At 40.4% G+C, this 20,707-nt stretch overlaps 1 protein-coding gene across 2 annotated transcripts in view; it reads right to left on the bottom strand.

The window, feature by feature from the left end:
• LOC131827183 (CD302 antigen) overlaps positions 1-20,707 on the bottom strand; it is a 133,214-nt gene that overhangs the window by 11,923 nt on the left and 100,584 nt on the right. Inside the window, exons 1-2 of one of the 2 annotated variants that reach the window (XM_059167248.1) lie at positions 18,573-18,830; positions 4,827-4,937 (exon numbers count right to left, since the gene is read on the bottom strand). In XM_059167248.1, the coding sequence (XP_059023231.1) occupies positions 4,827-4,937; positions 18,573-18,639 (178 nt within the window). In that variant the 5' untranslated portion in view covers positions 18,640-18,830. Of the gene's footprint in view, positions 1-4,826; positions 4,938-18,572; positions 18,831-20,707 lie in introns of those variants that run through there. The other variant, XM_059167249.1, reaches the window with a different exon arrangement.

Genomic DNA, 20,707 nt, shown 5'->3' with positions numbered 1-20,707 from the left:
TACTATATTTATGACATCACACTAAAGTTAATAATATTTTCCTAAGTTAACAAATGGAAAAGACAGAGCTCCTGTTACGTACTGATAATGGTTTAAAAAAAGAAAATTTGTATTAGGTGACCACTTCTACATCTTTTAAAAGAGGCAGACAGAAATATTTAACTACAGGGGAAAGAAAATTACTACAGGGCCAAAAAAATCTCCCCAAAGTTATACTGTATTATTAAGAATATCACAAACCAGCAGACTAAAGCTCCATTATAAACAAAGAAGGAAATACTTTAATAGAAGAAAAAAAATGGTTTCAAGACTGTAAAAAAGACAACCTCACAGAAGCAAATAAAACAAATGCGTAAAAATGCAATCTCACTGGTAAATCAAAATTAAAATAAGCAGACTTCCACGCTTACAGATTAAACAGTGCTGGCCTTGGGTATAACAAAACAGGAATTCAAAAGTGGTTAGGTGGAGTAAAAGTTAGTATAGCCTTTTTGGAAACAATTTGGCAAATGTGTCAAAAGTCCTAAAAACACATTAGTTGAGCCAGCAATCCTTCTGATCTATAGTTAGACACGTTATCCATTTTGCCACTGGCCCTCTTTGACCCAGCAATCCTTAACAATTATGCTAAAACAATCGTAAGCTCTGTGCTCATTAAACACAATTATTAATGGTCATCACATATTTCTGACAAAGACTGAAAATAATAGCCAATATTAGAGGATTGATTAAACCAGTTATGGAATTTCTATATACGAGATTAATGTACAGTTGTTAGGAAATATGCATTGTATTTTTACTGCCACAGATATTTTTAAGGGAAAATGCAGATTATACAGCAGTTTGCCAAATACGATCCCTTTTCTTATATATATATTTTTAAAAAGCATTTGATATAAATTTGCCTAGGGGGGAAAGTCTTGGATACTTACCAAAATGTTAACATTCATTACATTTCCTTAGAGTGGTGCAATTTAGGGTGATTTTGTTTTATCTTATTTTCAAGATTTATTCATTTATTTTAGAGGAAGAGAGAGTGCGGTGGGGAGGGGCAAACAGAGAGGGAGAGAGAACCTCTGGCAGACACCCCGCTGAGCAAGGAGCCTGACAGGCAGCTTGATCCCACAACCCTAAGATCACGACCTGAGTCAAAATCAAGATTTAGATGCCCAACCGAGCTACCCAGGCACCCCTGATTTTGTTTTATTTTTAAAATATCTGCACATGTTTTTCTCATTTTTTATAGTGACCATGCATAAACTGTGCAATTACCATAAATCTTTAAAAGAAGAAAAATAAGATTGACCTTTAAAACACTTAATACTTTAATCCAAAGTTAGGATTCAATGAGGTTCCCTGAGTCATTGCTTGATTTTTAAAAACTCTGTGATGGTTTTCTTATAATTTCCAGCTGCCTGTCTATTGAATGTCATCCAGACTTTTAATCTGTTTCACCCTGATACTTACTTGTACTTACTTGTGAAATGTGACCAGAATGCCACTCTAGAAAAATTCTCAAGGGAAGTATTTAACTAGGTTATAGTTTAGGCTTAAGTGTTCAGAGATGAGTTTTTCATCCTTTTCTTTGACCTTGTGGCAGCCAATGGAACTTTAATGATTCTTAACACTGTAATCTAATTAAATACTGTATAAACTTAAATTACTGTGTCAGGCAAATAAGACACACTTTCATTTTCTTTAACAAATGACAGCATAAGTCCCTGAAGAATGCATGTGCTCTAGAAAATTTTTTTTACAATGCATTACCAGTGACAGTACCTGCTGAGATGTAATTTGGGTCTTTAATTCTTTTTATATCTAGTGACATAGCTCACAAATCACAAAAAGGAAAGACTAAAAATATTTATTTTTTTCTATTATAATGATAACATTATAAATTAAAGGTAAATGTTGCAAAATAAGAAAAATTTTAGCTTCTTACAATTTTTTTTCCTCATTATGAATAATGAGAGGGTAATGTCAAGTAAATTTGCAAAAGCCCTGGGAATATTTCTAAATATAGCTCTCTATAGCCCAAAAGGTTAACAAGTCATTTGTTTTCTAAACCCCTAATGATAGGTTTAAGGATTTTATACAGCTGGGAAGATTTTATAAATCCAAATGTAAATATTCTAGTACTCCTTATGCTTTTTGTTCTTCATAGCAAACCCTGAATTCATGTCCACCTACTACTCTAAACCAAAACAGTACTCTAGCCAAAAATAAATATGAGCATTATTAATTAATTTTAGCTAATTGCCTAATTCATCAAAGAACTGGATATTTCCAGAGTGGAAATGAATACAGAGGATTATCAAATAAATGGTAAGGTTAACAGAAACATATGAGAAAGCTTAAAAAAATCTAATTAGTAAGACAAACTGAATTTATAAATTTTAACTGGGGAAAAGAGAGAAGTATTTTTTTAGACACAAGATAAATTTTATAAGCAAATTTGTACATAACAATTTAAAACCTCCAAATGGCTATCCTGCTTGGACAAGTAGAATTAATGGACTCCAAAACAAGTCACAAAGTTCCTGGGTGTTTCCAATTTTGTTTTGCTTTGTTTGCTAAAGAAAAATGGCAAATATGAAACAAAAGAAATACACCTCACTATACACTGAGTTGTAGCAGTCGGCCAACAAGTATTAATTATACCTCTATACTGTAAGCAGTTGCTTACCTGCTTAAAAGAAGTATTAAAGCCAGACAGTGAACCTTGTGCTTCATACAAGCATACGAGTACAGGAACGTGTCTCTTCTTGGCTCTCAGACTCCAATATAATTTGAATTATAAATCTATATCTAAGAATAACTAATATAAGTGATTTTTTTTAAAAGAGAGTAGAAAATTATTATGGAGGAACCCCATTTTAAAAATCCCTATTATTTGCAGCACCTGGCTGGGTAAGCCGGTAAATCATGCGATTCTTTTTTTTTTTTTTTTTTTTTTTTTTTAAAGATTTTATTTATTTATTTGACACAGATCACAAGTAGGCAGAGAGGCAGGCAGAGAGAGAGAGGGGAGAAAGCAGGCTCCCTGCTGAGCAGAGAGCCCGATGCGGGACTCGATCCCAGGACCCTGAGATCATGACCCGAGCCAAATGCAGCGGCTTAACCCACTGAGCCACCCAGGCGCCCATGCGATTCTTGATCCCAGGGTTGTGAGTTTGAGCCCCACGTTAGGTGTAGAGATAACTTAAAAATAAAATCTTTCCAAAAAAGTTCCTATTATTCAATTTCTTTAAAATGAAGCCATACTGGTAGATTGGAACTTTTGTCTTGTTCTTAAAGAATCAATATTCCACACCATTTGGCAGGTATGAGTTTCTCCAAGGGGAACAATATGTATTGAGTACTATGTGGCACTTAATAGGATTAAACACTTCTTTGCTTACATTCATTCCTTCCATAATTATGATTTGATATTCTTCCAAAATGTCATACTGGTTGGTTGTCAGGAATTGTGGCTTTTTTTTTTTTTTTTTTTTTAGGTAAAGGGCATTTTAAAATGCTGGAGTTATTAATAAGTCTAAGATAAAATTTAATGAAATGATCAAGAGATTTTAGATCTCATGCAGTAATAAAAAGCACTTCTAGAAAATCAAGGACTCTCCTATCACCATCAGAGAGATTTCCACCGAAGGAGATGTTATTTCACATCCTAGTTTCGGTTTGAACTTTTAAGAATCACAACAGTTGGGCGCCTGGATGGCTCAGTGGGTTAAGCCTCTGCCTTCAGCTCAGGTCATGATCTCAGGGTCCTGGAATCGAGGCTCGCATCAGGCTCTCTGCTCAGCGGGGAGCCTGCTTCCTCCTCTCTCTCTGCCTACCTCTCTGCTGACTTGTGATCTCTCTCTGTCAAATAAATAAATGAAATCTTAAAAAACAAAAATTAAAGAAAAAAATAAGAATCACAACAGTTTGAGGCTTAACAGCAAGGATGTACTTTTGGCCAAACAGCCAAATATATAAAGAGTACCCAGCACACGTTTTTTAAAAATGACATTTTCAGGGGCGCTTGGGTGGCCCAGTTGGTTGAGTGTTGGCCCTTGGCTCAGTCATGGTCCCAGGTCCCAGGTCCCAGGATCAGTCGAGGGCAGGCTGTCTGCTCAGTGGGGAGACTGCTCCTCCTGTTCACGTGCTCTCTCTCAAATAAATAAATTTTCTTAAATGACATATTTATTTGAAATATTTAACAATGTAACGTTGTAAATATATTTTCCAGGGAACACTGAGTGTATCTGCTAGCAAATAGCCTTTTGCTTCTTTTTCTCCAACATACACTTCGCTATCACAGCTTCCCTTCATGGCCCCATCGGACTTCCGCCCACACTGCACACCCGAAAAGCACTACCAAGGGCAGAATAGCAGCAGAGCGATTAACAGCTATGGCCCTAAAATCTGATCCGGACCTGGTTTGAATCCTGGCTCTGTCAATTACTATCTGCATGACTTTGAACAAATAACTGAACTTCATTTCTCCCCTTGATTAAAGGAGGCTAATATAAACCACCTGGTAGTTATGTAAGGATAATCAAACCCACCTGGTGCCTGGCACAGGGTACGCACGTGAAAAAGATACTGCTATTGCTAAGCTTCTATCACACAGCTCTGGACAGGACTGTCTAACAGCTGTCTTCCAACTCAAAGCTTAAATATATACCCAACTCCACAGTGTGGCTGCTGCATTATATAATAAAAATTGTTCATTTATTACAAGGACCCAGGTGTAAGTGAGATATGCCAAAACCATTTTTTGAAGAAATGTGTGAACACCATTTATGGCTGTGGAAAAAAAATAAGAAGAGTAAGCGCCTTACCATGGTCAGTACACTGATTTCTGACGTCCTCTATGCTTTCTACTTTGATGGCTTCTTTAAGAAAAACGTAACAACTGTCTTGGAACTGAACCCAGGCAGATGAAGGACAGTCTATGTGGAAAAAGAAACACTGTTAAATAACTTGGGAAGAATTCCGTGAATTCCTAAGGATACCAGATATTAAATATTGAAAGAAAAAAGGAATTTAGACACAGAGCTCTGTTAAAGTAAGAAATCGACTAGTGTGATGGGAATTTATTTTTTTCCATTCTACATTTGGGAAAAGAGAAATGTGCCAATGATTCTCTTCTGACTTGACAGAGCAAAGTTACAAGCCTTTAGGGTGTTTATGAATTCAGACTTGTAAATTACAGCATTACCACCAAGGCAACAAACTATCAAGAAGGACAACCAATCGGAATTACCAGCTCTTTTTGAAGGTTATCTTTGCAGTATTTAGTAACAATTTCAAAAGTCTCAAGAGTTCTGCAATAGCCTTTTTAAAAATTATACTTCCAAGAGCAGAGACAAGTTGCCAAATTATGAATAGACAAGTTTTCATATTGCACAGGAAAACAAGATTGATGTTCTTATGAACCTTCTTAGTTTAAAACCTCATCAAAGCAGATTCTTTGAATTAGTTCTATGAAACAGAATCATTTCTCTTCCTCGTAGTTGTGAGTAGAATGGCACCTCCTTCTCTATCTTCATCTTTTTGTTGTTGTTGTTCATTATAAATGTGTACATTTGTAAGCCATGGCTCTGAAATGTCATTAGTTAGCATGAGCTTACTTTCCAAAAGTAAGCCTTGAAGAGCTTGATTTCACTGACCAGAATGGAGAAAAGGGGAGGATTTTACTGAATTCCAGTGACTAAAAAAAGCTTAATCTAAATCCCTATTCTCCTAGGTCTATGTAGGAAAATCGCTACGACTTTTACCTACAATTGTAATTTTAATATGAACAAGTAAAAAAATGCCCTACTATAAAGATCAGAATTTAACCATCAGCAATGTTAATCTAAACTCCACAACCTTGAGTTTACCAAACTCAGAACATGGCAGAGACCATTAGTTGTCCCCTACTTGAACCCTTTTTCATGCCCTGGTGTATTTTTTCTATTTTATTTTATATTTTGGGGGGAGGTTTTTTGATATCAGCTTCTCATATAGCACAGAATACATGTCCACCAAGCTAAATTGTTTTCCAGTCTTCCAGTAACTTCTGGATAATGAGCTGTGAGCTGAAGCAAACCATGCAAATTGCCTTTAAAAGGAAGGAGTATGCTCCCTGGATCATATATACCCTTTCCCACTGGCCAAAATGTACTCAGCCATCTTCAATCATGTAAACAATGGAAATAGCCTAGGAATAACAAAGCAACAAGGATCCTACACGGAACCATCATATCATACTCAGATTAATGAGAGAAAGAAATAAACTGATTTGTCAAGTCGTCATTAATTCAGGTCATTGTTGTTACAGGAGGTGGGTCCACAACCCGATACTAGAGGCTACTTAAAACTGTCCCCATGGTGAGACCTGAATTTTCCCCAGCCTCATACTTCTACATTTAGTGGTTAAATCCTCCAAGGTGGGGGCTCAATCTGTGGAACACGTCATTCCTGATCGCGTGATTGTAGGTTCGAGCCCCACCTTTTATGTCGAGGATACTTAAAAATGAAAACTAAATCATGCAAGATGTACTGAGAGTAGGCATCTCAAGTTACAATTTATTTTGTATACAGGTTTTTTCCTTCCTGCTGTCCTAGAAGTACTTGCATTACACATGTGACTACCTTGGCTTGAACTCTGGTTGGAATCTAGAACTCTCTCAGTGTGGTGGCTTAAAGGTAGTTGTAGGGATATTCCAAGAGCATTTACTTAATAAAACACTAAGTTAAAAAAAAAAAAAAAACCTGGGTGTAAAATATATGTGCAGTACAATCCCAGGAGTTAAAAAGCAAGGAAGTCCAGAAATGGTTAGATGCTGGAGAGGCCAGACACGTCTGGAGGCACAGGGTTCAGGGAGGGTGAAAACAGGATGTGCGGGGCAGCTAGGGCCTTGGACTCTCCTCCTGAGAAACAGCACTCAGCCATCGTGCTTTCACCTGGGCTGCCCTCTTGGCAAATGTGGTCCTTACTTAGAGGAACTCTTTTAGATTTAACAAAGAAGTGAAATCATGGTATTTGTCTTTCTCCGTCTGACTTACGTCACTTAGCAGTGTACCCTCCAGGTCCATCCATGTTGTCACAAGGGGCAAGATCTCGGTATTTTATGGCTGAGCAATATTCCAGGGCTTGGTGATGTATTGATCTTTATTCACCTGCGGATGGACCCTTGGGCTACAGCCATATCTTGGCTACTGTAAACTATGCTACAATAAACACAGGGATGCATACGCCTTTTCAAATTATCTTTTGTTTTGGGGGGCTAAATACCCAGTAGTGGAATTACTGAATCACAGGGTAGATCTATTTTTTATTTTTTGAGGAAACTCCATACTGCTGTCCACAGTGGCTGCACCAGTTTGCATTCCCACCAACAGCGCATGAGGGTGCCCCTTCTCCACATCCTCGCCAACACCTGTTATTCTCAAGGTATTTTTAAATTTCCTCTTTGGTGTCTTTACTGACCCATTGGTTGTTTAGTAGCATGTTGTTTAGTCTCTAAATGTTTGCAGGGTTTTTTCCCCATTTTTTTCTTGTACTCGATATCTAGTTTCATACTAAATATTTGTTGGAAAATATGCTGATAGGATCTCAATCTCTTTAAATGTATCGAGACCTGTTTTGTGGCCTAACATGAACTATCCTGGAGAAAGTTCCACGTGCACTTGAAAAGAATGTCTGTTCCGCTACTTGGTTCCTTATATGTCTGTTAAGTCCATCTGGTCTGATATGTTGGTTAAGGCTGCTGTTTCCTCATTGATGTTCTGTCTGGATTTCTTTCTGTTGATGTAAGTGGGGTGTTAAAGTCCCCGTCTATTATTGTATTCCTGTCAATCTCTCCCTTCAGGTCTGTTAATATCTGCTTTATATATTTGGGTCCTCATATATTGGGTGGACAGGTATTTGTAATTGCTGTATTCTCTTGCTGGGTGGATCTCTGTCTCATTATGTCATGACCTTGTCTCTTGTTATACTCTTTCTTTTAAAGACTGTTTGGTCTAATAGAAGTATTGCTACCCAGCTTTCTTTCCATTTGCATTTGCATGTAATATCTTTTTCCATTCCTTCACTTTCAGTCTACATGTGTCTTTAAGTCTGAAGCGAATCTTTTAGGCAGCATATAAATGGGTCTTGGCTTTTGTTTTTGTTTCTTTTAAGTAAGCTCTATGCCGGTGTAGGTCTTGCATTCACAGACCCAAGAACAAGAGTTGCATGCTTTACCAACTGAGCTGCCAGGCAGGCGCCCTGGTCTTGTTTTTTTAATTTTTTTTTAATCTAGTCAGTCACCCTGTATCTTTTGATTGGGGCATTTAGACCATTTACATTTAAAGCAGTTCTTGATAGCTACGTACTTACTTACTGCCATTTCTTTCATTGCTTCCCGGCTGCTTTCATAGTTCTCTCTGTTCCTTTCTTCTTCTCTTGCTCCTTCCCTTGTGACATGACTCCCTATAATGTTGTGTTTGGATTCCTTTCTCTTTAATTTTTTGTGTACCTGTTATAGGCTTTGGGTCTGTGGTTACCATGAGGCTCATATATAAGCATCCTATGTAAACAGCAGTCTATTTTAAGTTGATGTTCGCTTAAGTTGGGACACATTCTAAACACACTACATTTTTACTCCCCCCACCACATTTTATGTCTGACACCACGGGGTACAACTTTTTATTTTGTGTATCCCTTGACTGTGGATATAACTGACTTTACTACTTCTGTCTTTTAACCTTGGTACCAGCTCTTAGTAGTAGTTGATCCCCTACCTTTACTCTGTATGTTTCCTTTGACCCATGAATTTTTTTCTTCATAATCTTACTTCTATTTGTGGCCTCTCCTCCCTAAAGAAGTCCCAGTTTAGTGGGACTTCTTCTAAGGCCAGTTTAGTGGTGATGACCACATCTCGGCCCTTCCTACCCTTCTCAAAATGGCTTTTCTCCCCCATCTTTAGTTGGGGAAAGGTGCTCTACTAGTCTTCAGGTTGTTGACAGAGATGGTTGATCTGCATGTTGTTGTAGACTTGCTGTGCCCGTGGAAGGGTTGAGCTCAGGATGCTCCGACTCTGTACCTTGAACTCCCAGCCTCTGGTGTTTCTTTAAGTCGTTCTTTAAGTATCTATTAAAAATTCCCTCAGTTTTTTATTTTCTGCAAATACCTTTATACTGCCCTCATGTTTTAAGGATATTCTTGCAAATACAGAATTCTAGATTGTCAGTTTATTTTTTTATTTAAGATGAATTTTATAGTTTTGGGCTTCCGTCATTCTTATTGAGAAATCAGCTGTCTGTCTGATGCCCTTTCTGACTGCTTGCAAGATCTTGTCTTTGTATTTTAGCAGTTTGAAAGTAGTATGCTTAGTGTTGTGTGTGTGTGTGTGTGTGTGTGTGTTTTAAATCCTGCTACTAATTCAGTGCACTCATTGAATCCATGGCTTATTTTCATTGATCTCTTTTGGAAAGTTCTTGGCCGTTATTCCTTCAAATAACACTTCTATTCCATTTTCTCTCTCCTCCGTTTCTGGGCCTCAAATTATGTTTATGTCAGACTTTCCATCATGTCCCAAATATTCCCGTTGCTCCTTTTCATATTTTTAATACTTCTGGCTCTCCATACTATTATCTTGTTCTTTCTGGTTTACTAATCTACTCTTTAGGTTTTAACAAATCTGCTGTTATACCCGTCTATTGAGTTCGTAATGTCAATGCTTCTTCAGTTACAGAATTCCAATTTGTTTGTATTTTTGTAGTTTCTGGACCTCTGGTGAAGTTCTTAATTTTATTATCTATATTCTTGAACTTCTTAGTTATTTTAAAGTCCATTTCTGATAACTTTAATTTCTGGGTTGCCTTCAGTCTATTTTTGTTTCTCTTTTCCTTTGGCCTATTTCTTGTTCTGCCTGGTATATGTTTGGTTTATTTTTAAATCAAGTACCAGACACTGTGTAGGAAAAAATGCAGAGGCTCTAGATGATACTATTCTCCTCTGGAAGGGACTCCAGTAGGAAGGTTGGGTATTGACAATTACCTTAACAGAGTCAAGGTCTGAGCTGACCTGAGGGGGTGTTAAAGCCTTTAGGAGGCTCAATATCCATGGATTCCAAAGAAAGCCTGGATACTAAGTATAGCCTCTCTTCTTTGGCAAGTTAAAACTCAAAATTCTATCTCCTTAACACCATGAGAATGCCCAGAACTCTGTTCTTCCTTTCGTTGCCTAAGATTCTGGCAACTCTCCTAGGGGGAAAAGTTAATATACACAATGTTGGTCTCACCTCAACAAACAGCCAGAGCAGCTCTCTGCTGCCTGCAAATATGATTTCTATGGAATTTTATCTAGAACTCCTAGTTATTCTCCCCACCTGGTTATAGCCAGAAGCAGAGTTCCCTTTTTCACATCTTTAAACAAGTTATTAATAATTGTTCATCCATCTACCCATTTACTGACCAACTCCTTTATGTCAGATATAATGGTCAGTGCTAAGGGGTAAGGAGAAAGGGATATAAAGAGGAATGAGTTTTTCACGTAAAGTGGTCACTCTGATGGGAGAGTTAAATACACACACATAACAGATATTACAAAGTTATGATGGATAAAATATAACACAAGGGGTGCCTGGGTGGCTCAGTGGGTTAAAGCCTCTGCCTTCAGCTCAGGTCATGATCCCAGAGTCCTGGGATCGAGTCCCGCATCGGGCTCTCTGCTCAGCAGGGAGCCTGCTTCCTCCTCTCTCTCTGCCTGCCTCTCTGCCTACCTGTGATCTCTGTCTGTCAAATAAATAAATAAAATCTTTAAAAAATATATATAACACAAGACAATAAAGAGTAAATAACTTATAAAGTTAAGAAACACTTCAAAAAGAAGGAAGTAATTTGAGCTACAACTTACAGGATAAAGGAGTTTGCCATCTACGAAAGGAAAAAGGAAAAGAAATCCCAAAACAGAAGGAGTACCACAGAAAGCACAATGATAAGCACCTACTAAGGAGCCAACACATAAACTATTATCATTATCAGGTAGGAGGAAGCAGAAGAGGGAGGAGACTGCCTACTTCACTCATTCAGTATAAGTGCAAGACATGATAGACAAAATAAACAGTTATTTCCAGAATGAAACCCAAATAGTCACAAGGGGAGATACTGTCAACTGCAAATTTTGATTTTCATCTTTTTTTTTCTTCTGTTTTCTTCCGATTCCGTTTGTTGCCTTTTCTTTATCCTTATAAAATAAAAAAAAAAATCTTAAAAGGAAACAGACTCCATTAGCATGTTTGATGACCCCTAAAACGACTTTCCGTATCACTGGAAGTTCTTGAATCACTAGCTGACAAAGGCTGTCATATTATTTCCAGTCAAAGCTACACATAATATTTTCTACTGATAATACATAAGAATATAAAAAATAATTTTTGCAATATGCTTTATATGGAATAAAGCAAGTCTATTCAATACACAAAAATATAATCAACACCAAATGAGGTCAATTTATAAATTACTTCTTTGTACACTTGTAGTTCCTATGTTTTATGAAAGCTTTAGAACTCTGCTTTCTAAACCACCTATTGATTAAAGTATACTCTTACTTCAGGGGCAGCTTGTGGGTCAGTTCTCTGTGGAGTGTCCAACCCTCATCTTCCTGGAGCCTCAGACTCCTCTGAACTTCGAACTTTCTGGACTTTGCATTACACCATGGAAGAGAAACCTTCCTGGTTACAAGGAGTAAAGACCTGCTCAGGTTACCTCAAATGATAGACATTTACTGTATGGATACATAGGATAACAAGACATCAGAAGACGCCATCTCATCAAATAGGCCTCATAAGGTTTTTTATACTAGGAACTCCCTTGAGTGGCCGCCTAGCCTAGAATAATCATCCTTTGATTTAGGTTAATTATCCCTCTTTTGATTAGTTGTGGCCCTGGCAGTGAGGCTAAGATGACACGAACCACGAGGACCTATGCATAAGAACCACAGGTTGCCATTATTCTTGGAAAAGGAGCTGCGTTGCCTTTGATAATCAACACTGATCAAATCGCCCTCTATGACAGTTATCTGATATTTACCCAGTTTTCCCAACTGGATTGTTAACTGCATGACAACAGAGACCATTTCTTAAATCTCACTGTACCCTCAATAATAACTATCATAGCACCTTACACATAATACAAGACAGAACACAGAGAACTAGAACAGGGTAGGGTTCTGGTAAGAACGTTAAGCTGCAGAGAAGTCTGGCTCTGACCACATCATCCCAGATATGTTACTTAATCTCACTGTGCCCTAGTTTCCTTATTTGTAAAACAGGGATAATGACAGTATTTATTCTCACAGGGGGTTGTTGTGAGAAAGGTGTTCTAGGTTCTAGATGCCATAGTGAACAACAACAACAAAAAAAAACCTGCTGCCATCCTGGAGCTTATATTCTAGTTGAGGCAGATACACAAAGGCAAAATATGTTAGATGATGTTTTATATTCAGATGATATATTAGCGAACTATTGCTATGTAACAAACTAGCAACTCAAGACAACAAAAAAACCTTTCATTATCTCACACAGTTTGTCTGGGTCAGGAATTTGGAAGCAGCTACCCAGCTGGGTGATTCCGGTTTGGGGTTTCTCATGAAGCTGCAGTCAAGCTCTTTGCCAGGGCCGCAGCCATTTGGAAACTGAACTGGGGTGGGAGGAAAAGTCTCTAAGAAGGCTGCTTCATATGGACAATGCGTAGGTGCCGGCTGTAGGTAAGATGCCCAGATTCTCACCATGTGGACTTCTCCACAGGGTTGCTTGAGGGTCCCTGTGACATGGCAGGTGGCTTCTCTCAGAGCAAATGATTCTAATCCAGCCTTCAGAGTCACACTGTTATTTCTGCAATATCCTACTGGTTACATAGGTCACCCCTATTTAGTGCTGGAGTAAGCTACACAAAACTACGAATACCAGCATGAAAAAATCATTGGGGCCATCTTGGAGACGAGCAACCCAAGATGGTGATAAATACTGAGGAGAAAAGTTAAAACAGAGAAGCAAGATCCTGGGTGTAGGGTAGATGTGACGGCTGCAATTTTAGAAAGGTGTCTAAGAAAGATCTCATCATCAAGGTGACATATAAAAGTCTGCATAAGCCCAAGGAGAAAAGCCATGTGGAAATCTGGGTCAGACAGGGAATAGCAAACGCGGACCCCTGAGATGGGAATGAGGACGAGGATGGTGACGATGATGATGACAACGACTCAAAGACCACTGTTCAATAATTAAATAAGCAATACGTGGTAAGACAACAAAAGTAAGACTCTATAGGCAGAAGAATACAAAACAAACTGTTAACTTCACTACCTCAAAATTTCAACTGCCTTGTCCTTAGGTTCATTTTAGCATTAGCAGTGACCTTCAGTTAATTCACCCCCGAACCCTCCTTCTCATGCTATCGGTCAGTGGGTGCCCTAGAAACCAGCTCTAAGCACTACTCAAGACATATATTTTTACTTTGAGAGGAAACGTGTTCAAGCAGAGGCTGGATACCTCTTGTGAGGAAAGCTGTTGAGGTTCATGCACTTCATGAGCAGAAAGCTAAGCTAAGCCTCCTTCGATGCGAAGTTATCTCTGCTATAACCCCATTCTCATTAAAATCTTGTTTCCATCAAATGAATAAGTAAAATCTTTAAAAAAAATAAAAATAAAAATAAAAAACCTTGTTTCGCTAAAATACTGCTGTAAGTTTTCAATTAGAGGTTCTATAATATCTTCTGTAAAAATATATTTCAACATATAAGCTTCACACACACACACACACACACAGCCTGCCCACAATGCTCTCTGCAAAGTGCTTTTCTATGACTCTTACTTCTTCACAGCTGTCCTGAAAGATAGGTAATTAATAATGCACCTAAGTGACTCTTTATGGATTTTGACTTTATAATTCTGTTGACTCCATATATATAGAAATTCAGGAGCCTGATGAAAATTTTAAAAGCTTGTACTTAAGATTCTTAAAGTTTCTATATAGATCCTCTGCCTAAAATTACCATGTGCTAAAGAATAAAACGGCGTATCTACAAGGATATTTGGCATTACCGATCAGTTCTAGCAGAACTCTCTGTTCCCTTATAATTTCTTAAGCAACCAGGCACAGCACAAGAGGAAGTGATCCTTGGAAACACTTGTTCTGAATGTTAACAAAGTGAAGGCAAAGACTGCATTTTTTCCCCTGGTCAATAATAAAACCTTTGCCCCTCTCCCACTAAGATATGAGTCACAGTGACTTAGCTTCCGCAAGAACAACTGTGGCAGAGAGACAAAGAGGACGAGCTGTTTATTATGTTTATTACGCAAGGAGGCAGGAGTGGGGCTCCAAGTCCCTGACTAATCTAGAGGGCCTGTGGCTGTACTCTGGGTTGCAAGATCTCCCTGAAGCACAAGAAAATTCAGACACTCTTGACATTCCATTCCCTCTCCACATCACCCTCCCCAACTCACACTCCCTGATGTCTACCTCCATCTTCTCCTCTCCATCCCTTTGCAGAAGAGCTATCATGAGATTTATTTATACAATGGGGGTGCCAGTGTTACTCTGCACCTTTCTCCCTGGGCATCTCTGGTCCATTTTCTTATAGATTCAGTCTCGAGATCTGCCCTCAAAATCCAAAATAATCCACAAAAGAAATAAATACTTAATAGGTATCATAAAAAACTGTGGACACTGACCCTGTTGCAAAACTAGCTTTCAACAGAGAAGCACATTTTTGAATACTTCTCAACAATGAAAGAAGTCCTGAAATAATACCTAACTGTAATTTCACTTTCTCATTAGAAGAAAAAGAAACATTTATTAATGTTTCAAAATTTACAAAAACTATCTGAGATAATTTCCCGTAAAACATCACTGTGCCATTTACAAGAATTAGAAAAAGTTAGGGATGCCTGGGTGTCTCAGTGGGTTGAGGTCTGTCTTCCACTCAGGTCCTATCCTAGGATCCGGCACTGCATCAGGCTCCTTGCTTGGCTGGGAGCCTACTTCTCCCTCTGCCTGCTGCTCCCCCTGTTTGTGTTCTCTCTTTCTCTCTTTGACAAATAAATAAAATAAAAAAAAAAAAAACCAAAAACAAAATAAGAATTAGAAAAAGTCACATCAAAAGATTAAATGATTTGATGCTTCAAATTCAATTATGATATCAGTTCATGACAGAAGTAAAATAATTTGAAAGAAACTGAAATCTCATTATCCCCCTTATTTTAAAAATCATTCATTTAAAATTCTTGGTCCTTTTGGGGCGCCTGGGTGGCTCAGTGGGTTAAGGCCTCTGCCTTCAGCCCAGGTCATGATTCCAGGGTCCTGGGATCGAGCCCCGCATCGGGCTCTCTGCTCAGTGCAGAGCCTGCTTCTCTCTCTCTCTCTGTCTGCCTGTCTGCCTACTTGTGATCTCTGTCAAATAAATAAATAAAATCTTAAAAAAAAAAAATTCTTGGTCCTTTTATTATAAATTACAATAAAGTGCAAAGATACAACTCAAAACAAAACAAAAATTCCTAAGACATTAAAGTCTCTGCTATTATGTATCTTCCTTCTGGTAAGCGGAAAAATAAGCATAAGATGATGAATAATCGGAAAGATAAGCAAGAAGATGATGAATAAACAAGATGCATTCAGACAGCATCGAGTGCTCTGAAGAAGATACAATATGGACATGAGAATGCGGGGCATTCAGGGAAGGCCTGAGGAGGTGAGATTTGAATGATGTGGGTGGGGGCAGCCATGGCAAGGACAGGGGAAGGGGAGGACAGTCTGGGCAGAAGAGCCTGCAGGTGGTTGAGTCCCCAGGGGCCCAGTGTGGATAAACACCAAACGGCTAGAAGAGCAGTGAAAGATAACCTCAGCAAGGAAGGCGGGGCACCCTCATCCAGGGCTTGGAGGCTACGGCAATTCAAAATCCATATCCTAGATTCTGACCCACATGATGACCAGAGAAAGAAGACTTACTTTCACCAAGCTTATATCCACTCATCTCATGGGCGATCACCTACCTAGTAAACACAGTGATCAACTACTATGTGAAAAGTCACCATTACAGAAGAACTTTCGAAAAGGCATGCCATGGAACCTTACTTGAGAATTGAAACAACAGTTTGTTCATCGTGCTTTTCAAGATAATGATGAAGAACATAAGATCACTTACACTAATGAACTCCAAAGTAACAGAGAACAGTAACAATGATTTCCACTTCACTGTTAAATTTACACTTCATGCAATACCATGGGAGCTTTGCTGTTAAGATCTTGCCACTCAGCTAATTCTGTGATAACCTTGAAAAGCTCTTTCTTCACTTAGTTTTAAATGTAATAGGATTCCTGATCTTGTCTGGGTAAGATATTGTAAAGCACTGTGATGAAATCATCAGCATGTATATGAATGTGCTCATTAACCAGAAATATCCAACCCACATAAAATGGCACTCACAATGTCTTCTAGTCACAATAATTACCCTTCATTTTGTATGAAGAGAACAAAAGGAAGGACACCACAATTTAGCATGCCTACAACAGGTAAGAGCCAGAGTTCTCCCTTAATGCTCGTTATAGTCCAACAGGGTATTCTCTCCAAGTGCAATGAGTTAGGTAACTTTTTCAAAGCCATATGGTTTGTACCTAACTCCAAAGCTCATGTTCTTTCTTTCTTTTTTTTTTTTTTTAAAGATTTTATTTATTTACTTGAGAGAGAGACAGTGAGAGAGAGCATGAATGAGGAGAAGGTCAGAGAGAGAAGCAGACTCCCCATGGAGCTGGGAGCCCGATGCGGGACTCGATCCCGGGCATGTTCTTTCTAAATTAATCCTTAAAGCCTCCTGACTGATAGAAACTGGTTAATTACCTGCATTAATTTATTCAACATGTACTTCTTAAGCTCTTGAAAAGCCTATTTGACTGTACTGGACTTATAAAAGGAAAAAGAAGACAATTTTTCAAAGAGAGCATGACCTGTTCTACTGTTCAAAACAACTTCTCTCTGGGGCACCTGGGTGGCTCAGTGGATTAAAACTTCTGCCTTCAGCTCAGGTCATGATCCCAGGGTTCTAGGATCAAGCCTTGTATCCACTCTCTGCTTAGTGGGAGCCTGTTCCCTGTACCCGCACCCCTCTCTCCCGCCAGCTTGTGATCTCTGTCAAATAAATAAGTAAAAATCTTTAAAAAAGAAAACAAAAAACCCAGCTTCTCTGAAAAAGAGAGATACCAACATCTAGAAATTTTTTTTTTTTAATGTGACAACAAAAGTAAATTTTGGCTAACCTGAAGTCTGAAGGCATGGCAAACCCAGAAGGTGGGTTAAAGGACATTCAGATGTTAATGGCCAACATATGAGGGTGTGGATGGGGGTGTGTGTGTGTGTGTCTCAAAACCGTCCAGTCTTGTCTTAGACAAATCCAACATGCTCAGTATGAAGTGTGAAAATGAGCACATCTTGCGTGTGGCTCCTTCATATGCAGCAGATGGCATAACCAGTCATAAATGCTGACCCACAAGGCCTTCCAGGAAAGGAGCTTTGAGTTAGGAAGCAAGTTCTGAGCTGCTTACTCTACTGCCACCTCCAACAGAGACCCCTTACAATGTGCCTGCCTGTCAGCAGGCTTCCAGTAGGAACTTATAATATGACAGAGAAATTCAAGGGAGGGAACCCCCCCCCAAACAAAAAACAAAACACTCGCATAAGCATTTTATTCAAACCCACACAAGTATTCACTGAGTTCTTGTTTATTCTGTTCTTTAATTCCTAGAATGGTTTAATCAATAATGTTTTTGGATGGAAGTCTTTCCCCCATTCAGTACTTTGGACATGCGTGTTCAAAAAACTTGTTAAAAACAAACAAAAGACCCACCTCACATATTCAACAGATTTGTCTATTTTCCTCAGGAGTCATTTGGGAAATGCCTGACTAACCATGTGTAACTTTTTTCGGGTGACCCTTGCATGACCGCAGAGCAGACTTAAAGGCTTTTTCAAATCACACGACTTAGGAGGAATCGAAGCTTCGCCTGCTCGCGTCCCACTTCGATCCAGGGGTTATTTGGCTGAACTGTTTTCCTGTTTCAACAACTCGAACGCCAGGCAGCGGGACCAACAGGGCGGCGAGCGCAGGAGGGCCCGCTTCCTCCCACCCCTGCCCTGCCCCCGCCGCGCAAAGGGGAAATCTCCGCAGCCAACTTCCCCGCTCCTCATCCCCAAATGGCCCGGAAACTGCCCCGGTGCGCGGCCCTGAGTCCCTCTGCTCTGGTCAACGAGCTCCCCGTTTGGAGACCGTCCCCGCGAGCGGGGTCTGCGCGGAGGCTGGGGGCACGGTGGGGGAGCCAGGGCGGGCTCGGGTCCTCGGCGACCCTTCCCGGGGCGCTCTGTCAGAACCCGCTGCCCGGGGTGGCGCGCGGGGCGGGTGGTGGCCGGACGCAGGGCCCCGGGGGCGCACGGGGGTGGGCGCGCAGGGCAGGGCGAGACCCTGGGGCGGCCGGCGGCTGCGGAGTCACGCGGGGCAGGGCCTGAAGGCGACCGCTCGGGGTCGGGCTCAGGGGCAGGGAGGGAGGAAACGCGGCCGGGGGCAGCTCACCCGCGACGGCGGCGGTGACCAGGCCCAGCAACGGCAGCAGGACAGCGGGCAGCGCGGGCCGGGGCATGACGGCGGCTGCGGACGCCGAGGGCGGCGCTCGTCGGAAGTGCGGGGCGCGGACCAACCCTCCCAGGCGGCCGGCCCCGGGGGGCGGGGAGGGTACGAGAGGGGCGGGAAGGGGAGGGGAGGATACGTGAGGGGAGGGAAGGGGAGACGAGGGGGCCCGAGGCGGGCTGACCTCCCCGCCCGCCCGCGCGCCGCCTCTTCCACGTCTCTCTCTGGTATTTGAAACTTGTCATTTGACCTGGCCTAATTTCGGACTCTCAAAAATGTTACAAAAAGAGTCCGAAGAATTTCGTCACCCTCAGCTAGCTTCTCTAAACGTTAACACCGTGGAGAACTCCAGCAGAATGGTCAAAGCTGGGAAATTAAAACGCGTGTGATACTGTTCGCTGGTCTTCAGCTTTTGCAACGTCTCGTGAATTGTCCCTCCGGTGGCCTTTTCTGTTCAAATCCAACCCGTCGTTATCCAGGGCGCTGAGATGTCTTGTCTCCTGGGTGCCCTTTAATGGGAGACCGTTACTCGGTCACTGTCTTTACGACATCTCCTTTGAAGAGTACTGGACGATCCTTCTGTAGAATGTCCTTCAGTTTTGGTTTGTCTTAGGTTTCCTCTTAAGGGAGATTGGAAGAACGGGATTCAGGTTTTTTGTTTGTTTGGCGAGAGTACCACAGAAGTGATGAGTCCTGCTCAGGAGAGACACCGTGTCAATCTGTCTCACATTGGTGATGCTAATTTTGATCACTTGGCTCAAGTGTCTGTAAGATTCCTCCTTTGAGGCTAATGGTCAGAAACCTTTTCAAAGGCTCCTCCAGTTGGACTATGTCCCTTAGACAACATTGTTTTTTAAAAATATTTTATTTGAGAGGGTGAGAGAGAGTACCCACGCACAGGGGTAGGGGCGGAGGAGAGGGAGAAACAGACTTCTTGCTGAGCCCGAGCCCCAAGTGGCTGGATTTGAGAACCCAGAGATCATGACCTGAGCTGAAGTCAGACACTTAACTGACCAAGCCACCCAAGTACCACCCTCAGACAACTTCTGTTACCATCATCTTGGATGAAGGATCTTTAAACTCTGCTTGCACAGCCCTTGAAGGAACCAATTCTGCCCATACCTTGATCTTGACCTTCTAGCTTCCAGAAATGTGAGACAACAAAGTTCTGTTGTTTAGGACCCCCCCCTCCAAAAAAAAACTATGCTTGCTATATGTATAAAGTAGAAAACTGTAAATTGGGGAGGACATCTGGAACCAGCCAACACAATTAATAAAACAGGGCCAAGTAAGACCCTGACACAGTCTTATGTCATTAGAAAAAGGGTGCTTTTTCTTATTTATTTTTTTTAAAGATTTTTAAAATTTATTTGACAGAGACAAGCAAAACAGGGAATACAAGCAGGGGGAGTGGGAGTGGGAGAAACAGCCTTCCTGCTGAGCAGGGAGCCCAACGTGGGGCTTGATCCCAGGACCCTGGGATCAGACCAGAGCCAAAGGCAGATGCTTTGCAACTGAGCCACCCAGGCAACCCCTAAGAGTGCTTTAAAATTGAGTCTAAATTCAACAATAAAAAGCCAAAGAACTCAATTTCAAAATATGCAAATGATCTAAATAGATACCTAACCAAAGAAGATATACAAATGGCAAAAAGGGTATGAAAACACTCGGCATCATATGTCACTAAGGAATTGCAAACTAAAACAAAAATGAGATACCACTGTACACCTATTGGAATGGCTAAAATCCAAAGCACAATGCCAAATGTTGAAGATGAGGCGTAAAAGGAGCTCTCATTCATTGCTGGTGGAAATGCAAAATGGTACAACCACTTCAGAAGACAGTTGGCAGCTTCTTGCAAAATTAAATATATTTGTACCATATATTTCAACAATTGTGCTCTAGTATTTACCTGAACAACTGCATAGGTATGTTTATAGTAGCTTTATTCACAGTTGATAAAACCTGAAAGCAACTAAGATGTCCTTCAATGGGTGATGGACAAACTGTGTTATCTCCATACAATGGAATATTATTCAACATTAAAAAGAAATGAACTATCAAGTCATTAAAAGACAGGG

This window comes from Mustela lutreola, chromosome 3, assembly GCF_030435805.1.
Source record: "Mustela lutreola isolate mMusLut2 chromosome 3, mMusLut2.pri, whole genome shotgun sequence".
Taxonomy (NCBI): domain Eukaryota; kingdom Metazoa; phylum Chordata; class Mammalia; order Carnivora; family Mustelidae; genus Mustela; species Mustela lutreola.
The sequence above is the reverse complement of the archived record's forward strand: the minus strand, read 5'-3'. Positions and strand labels throughout refer to the sequence as shown.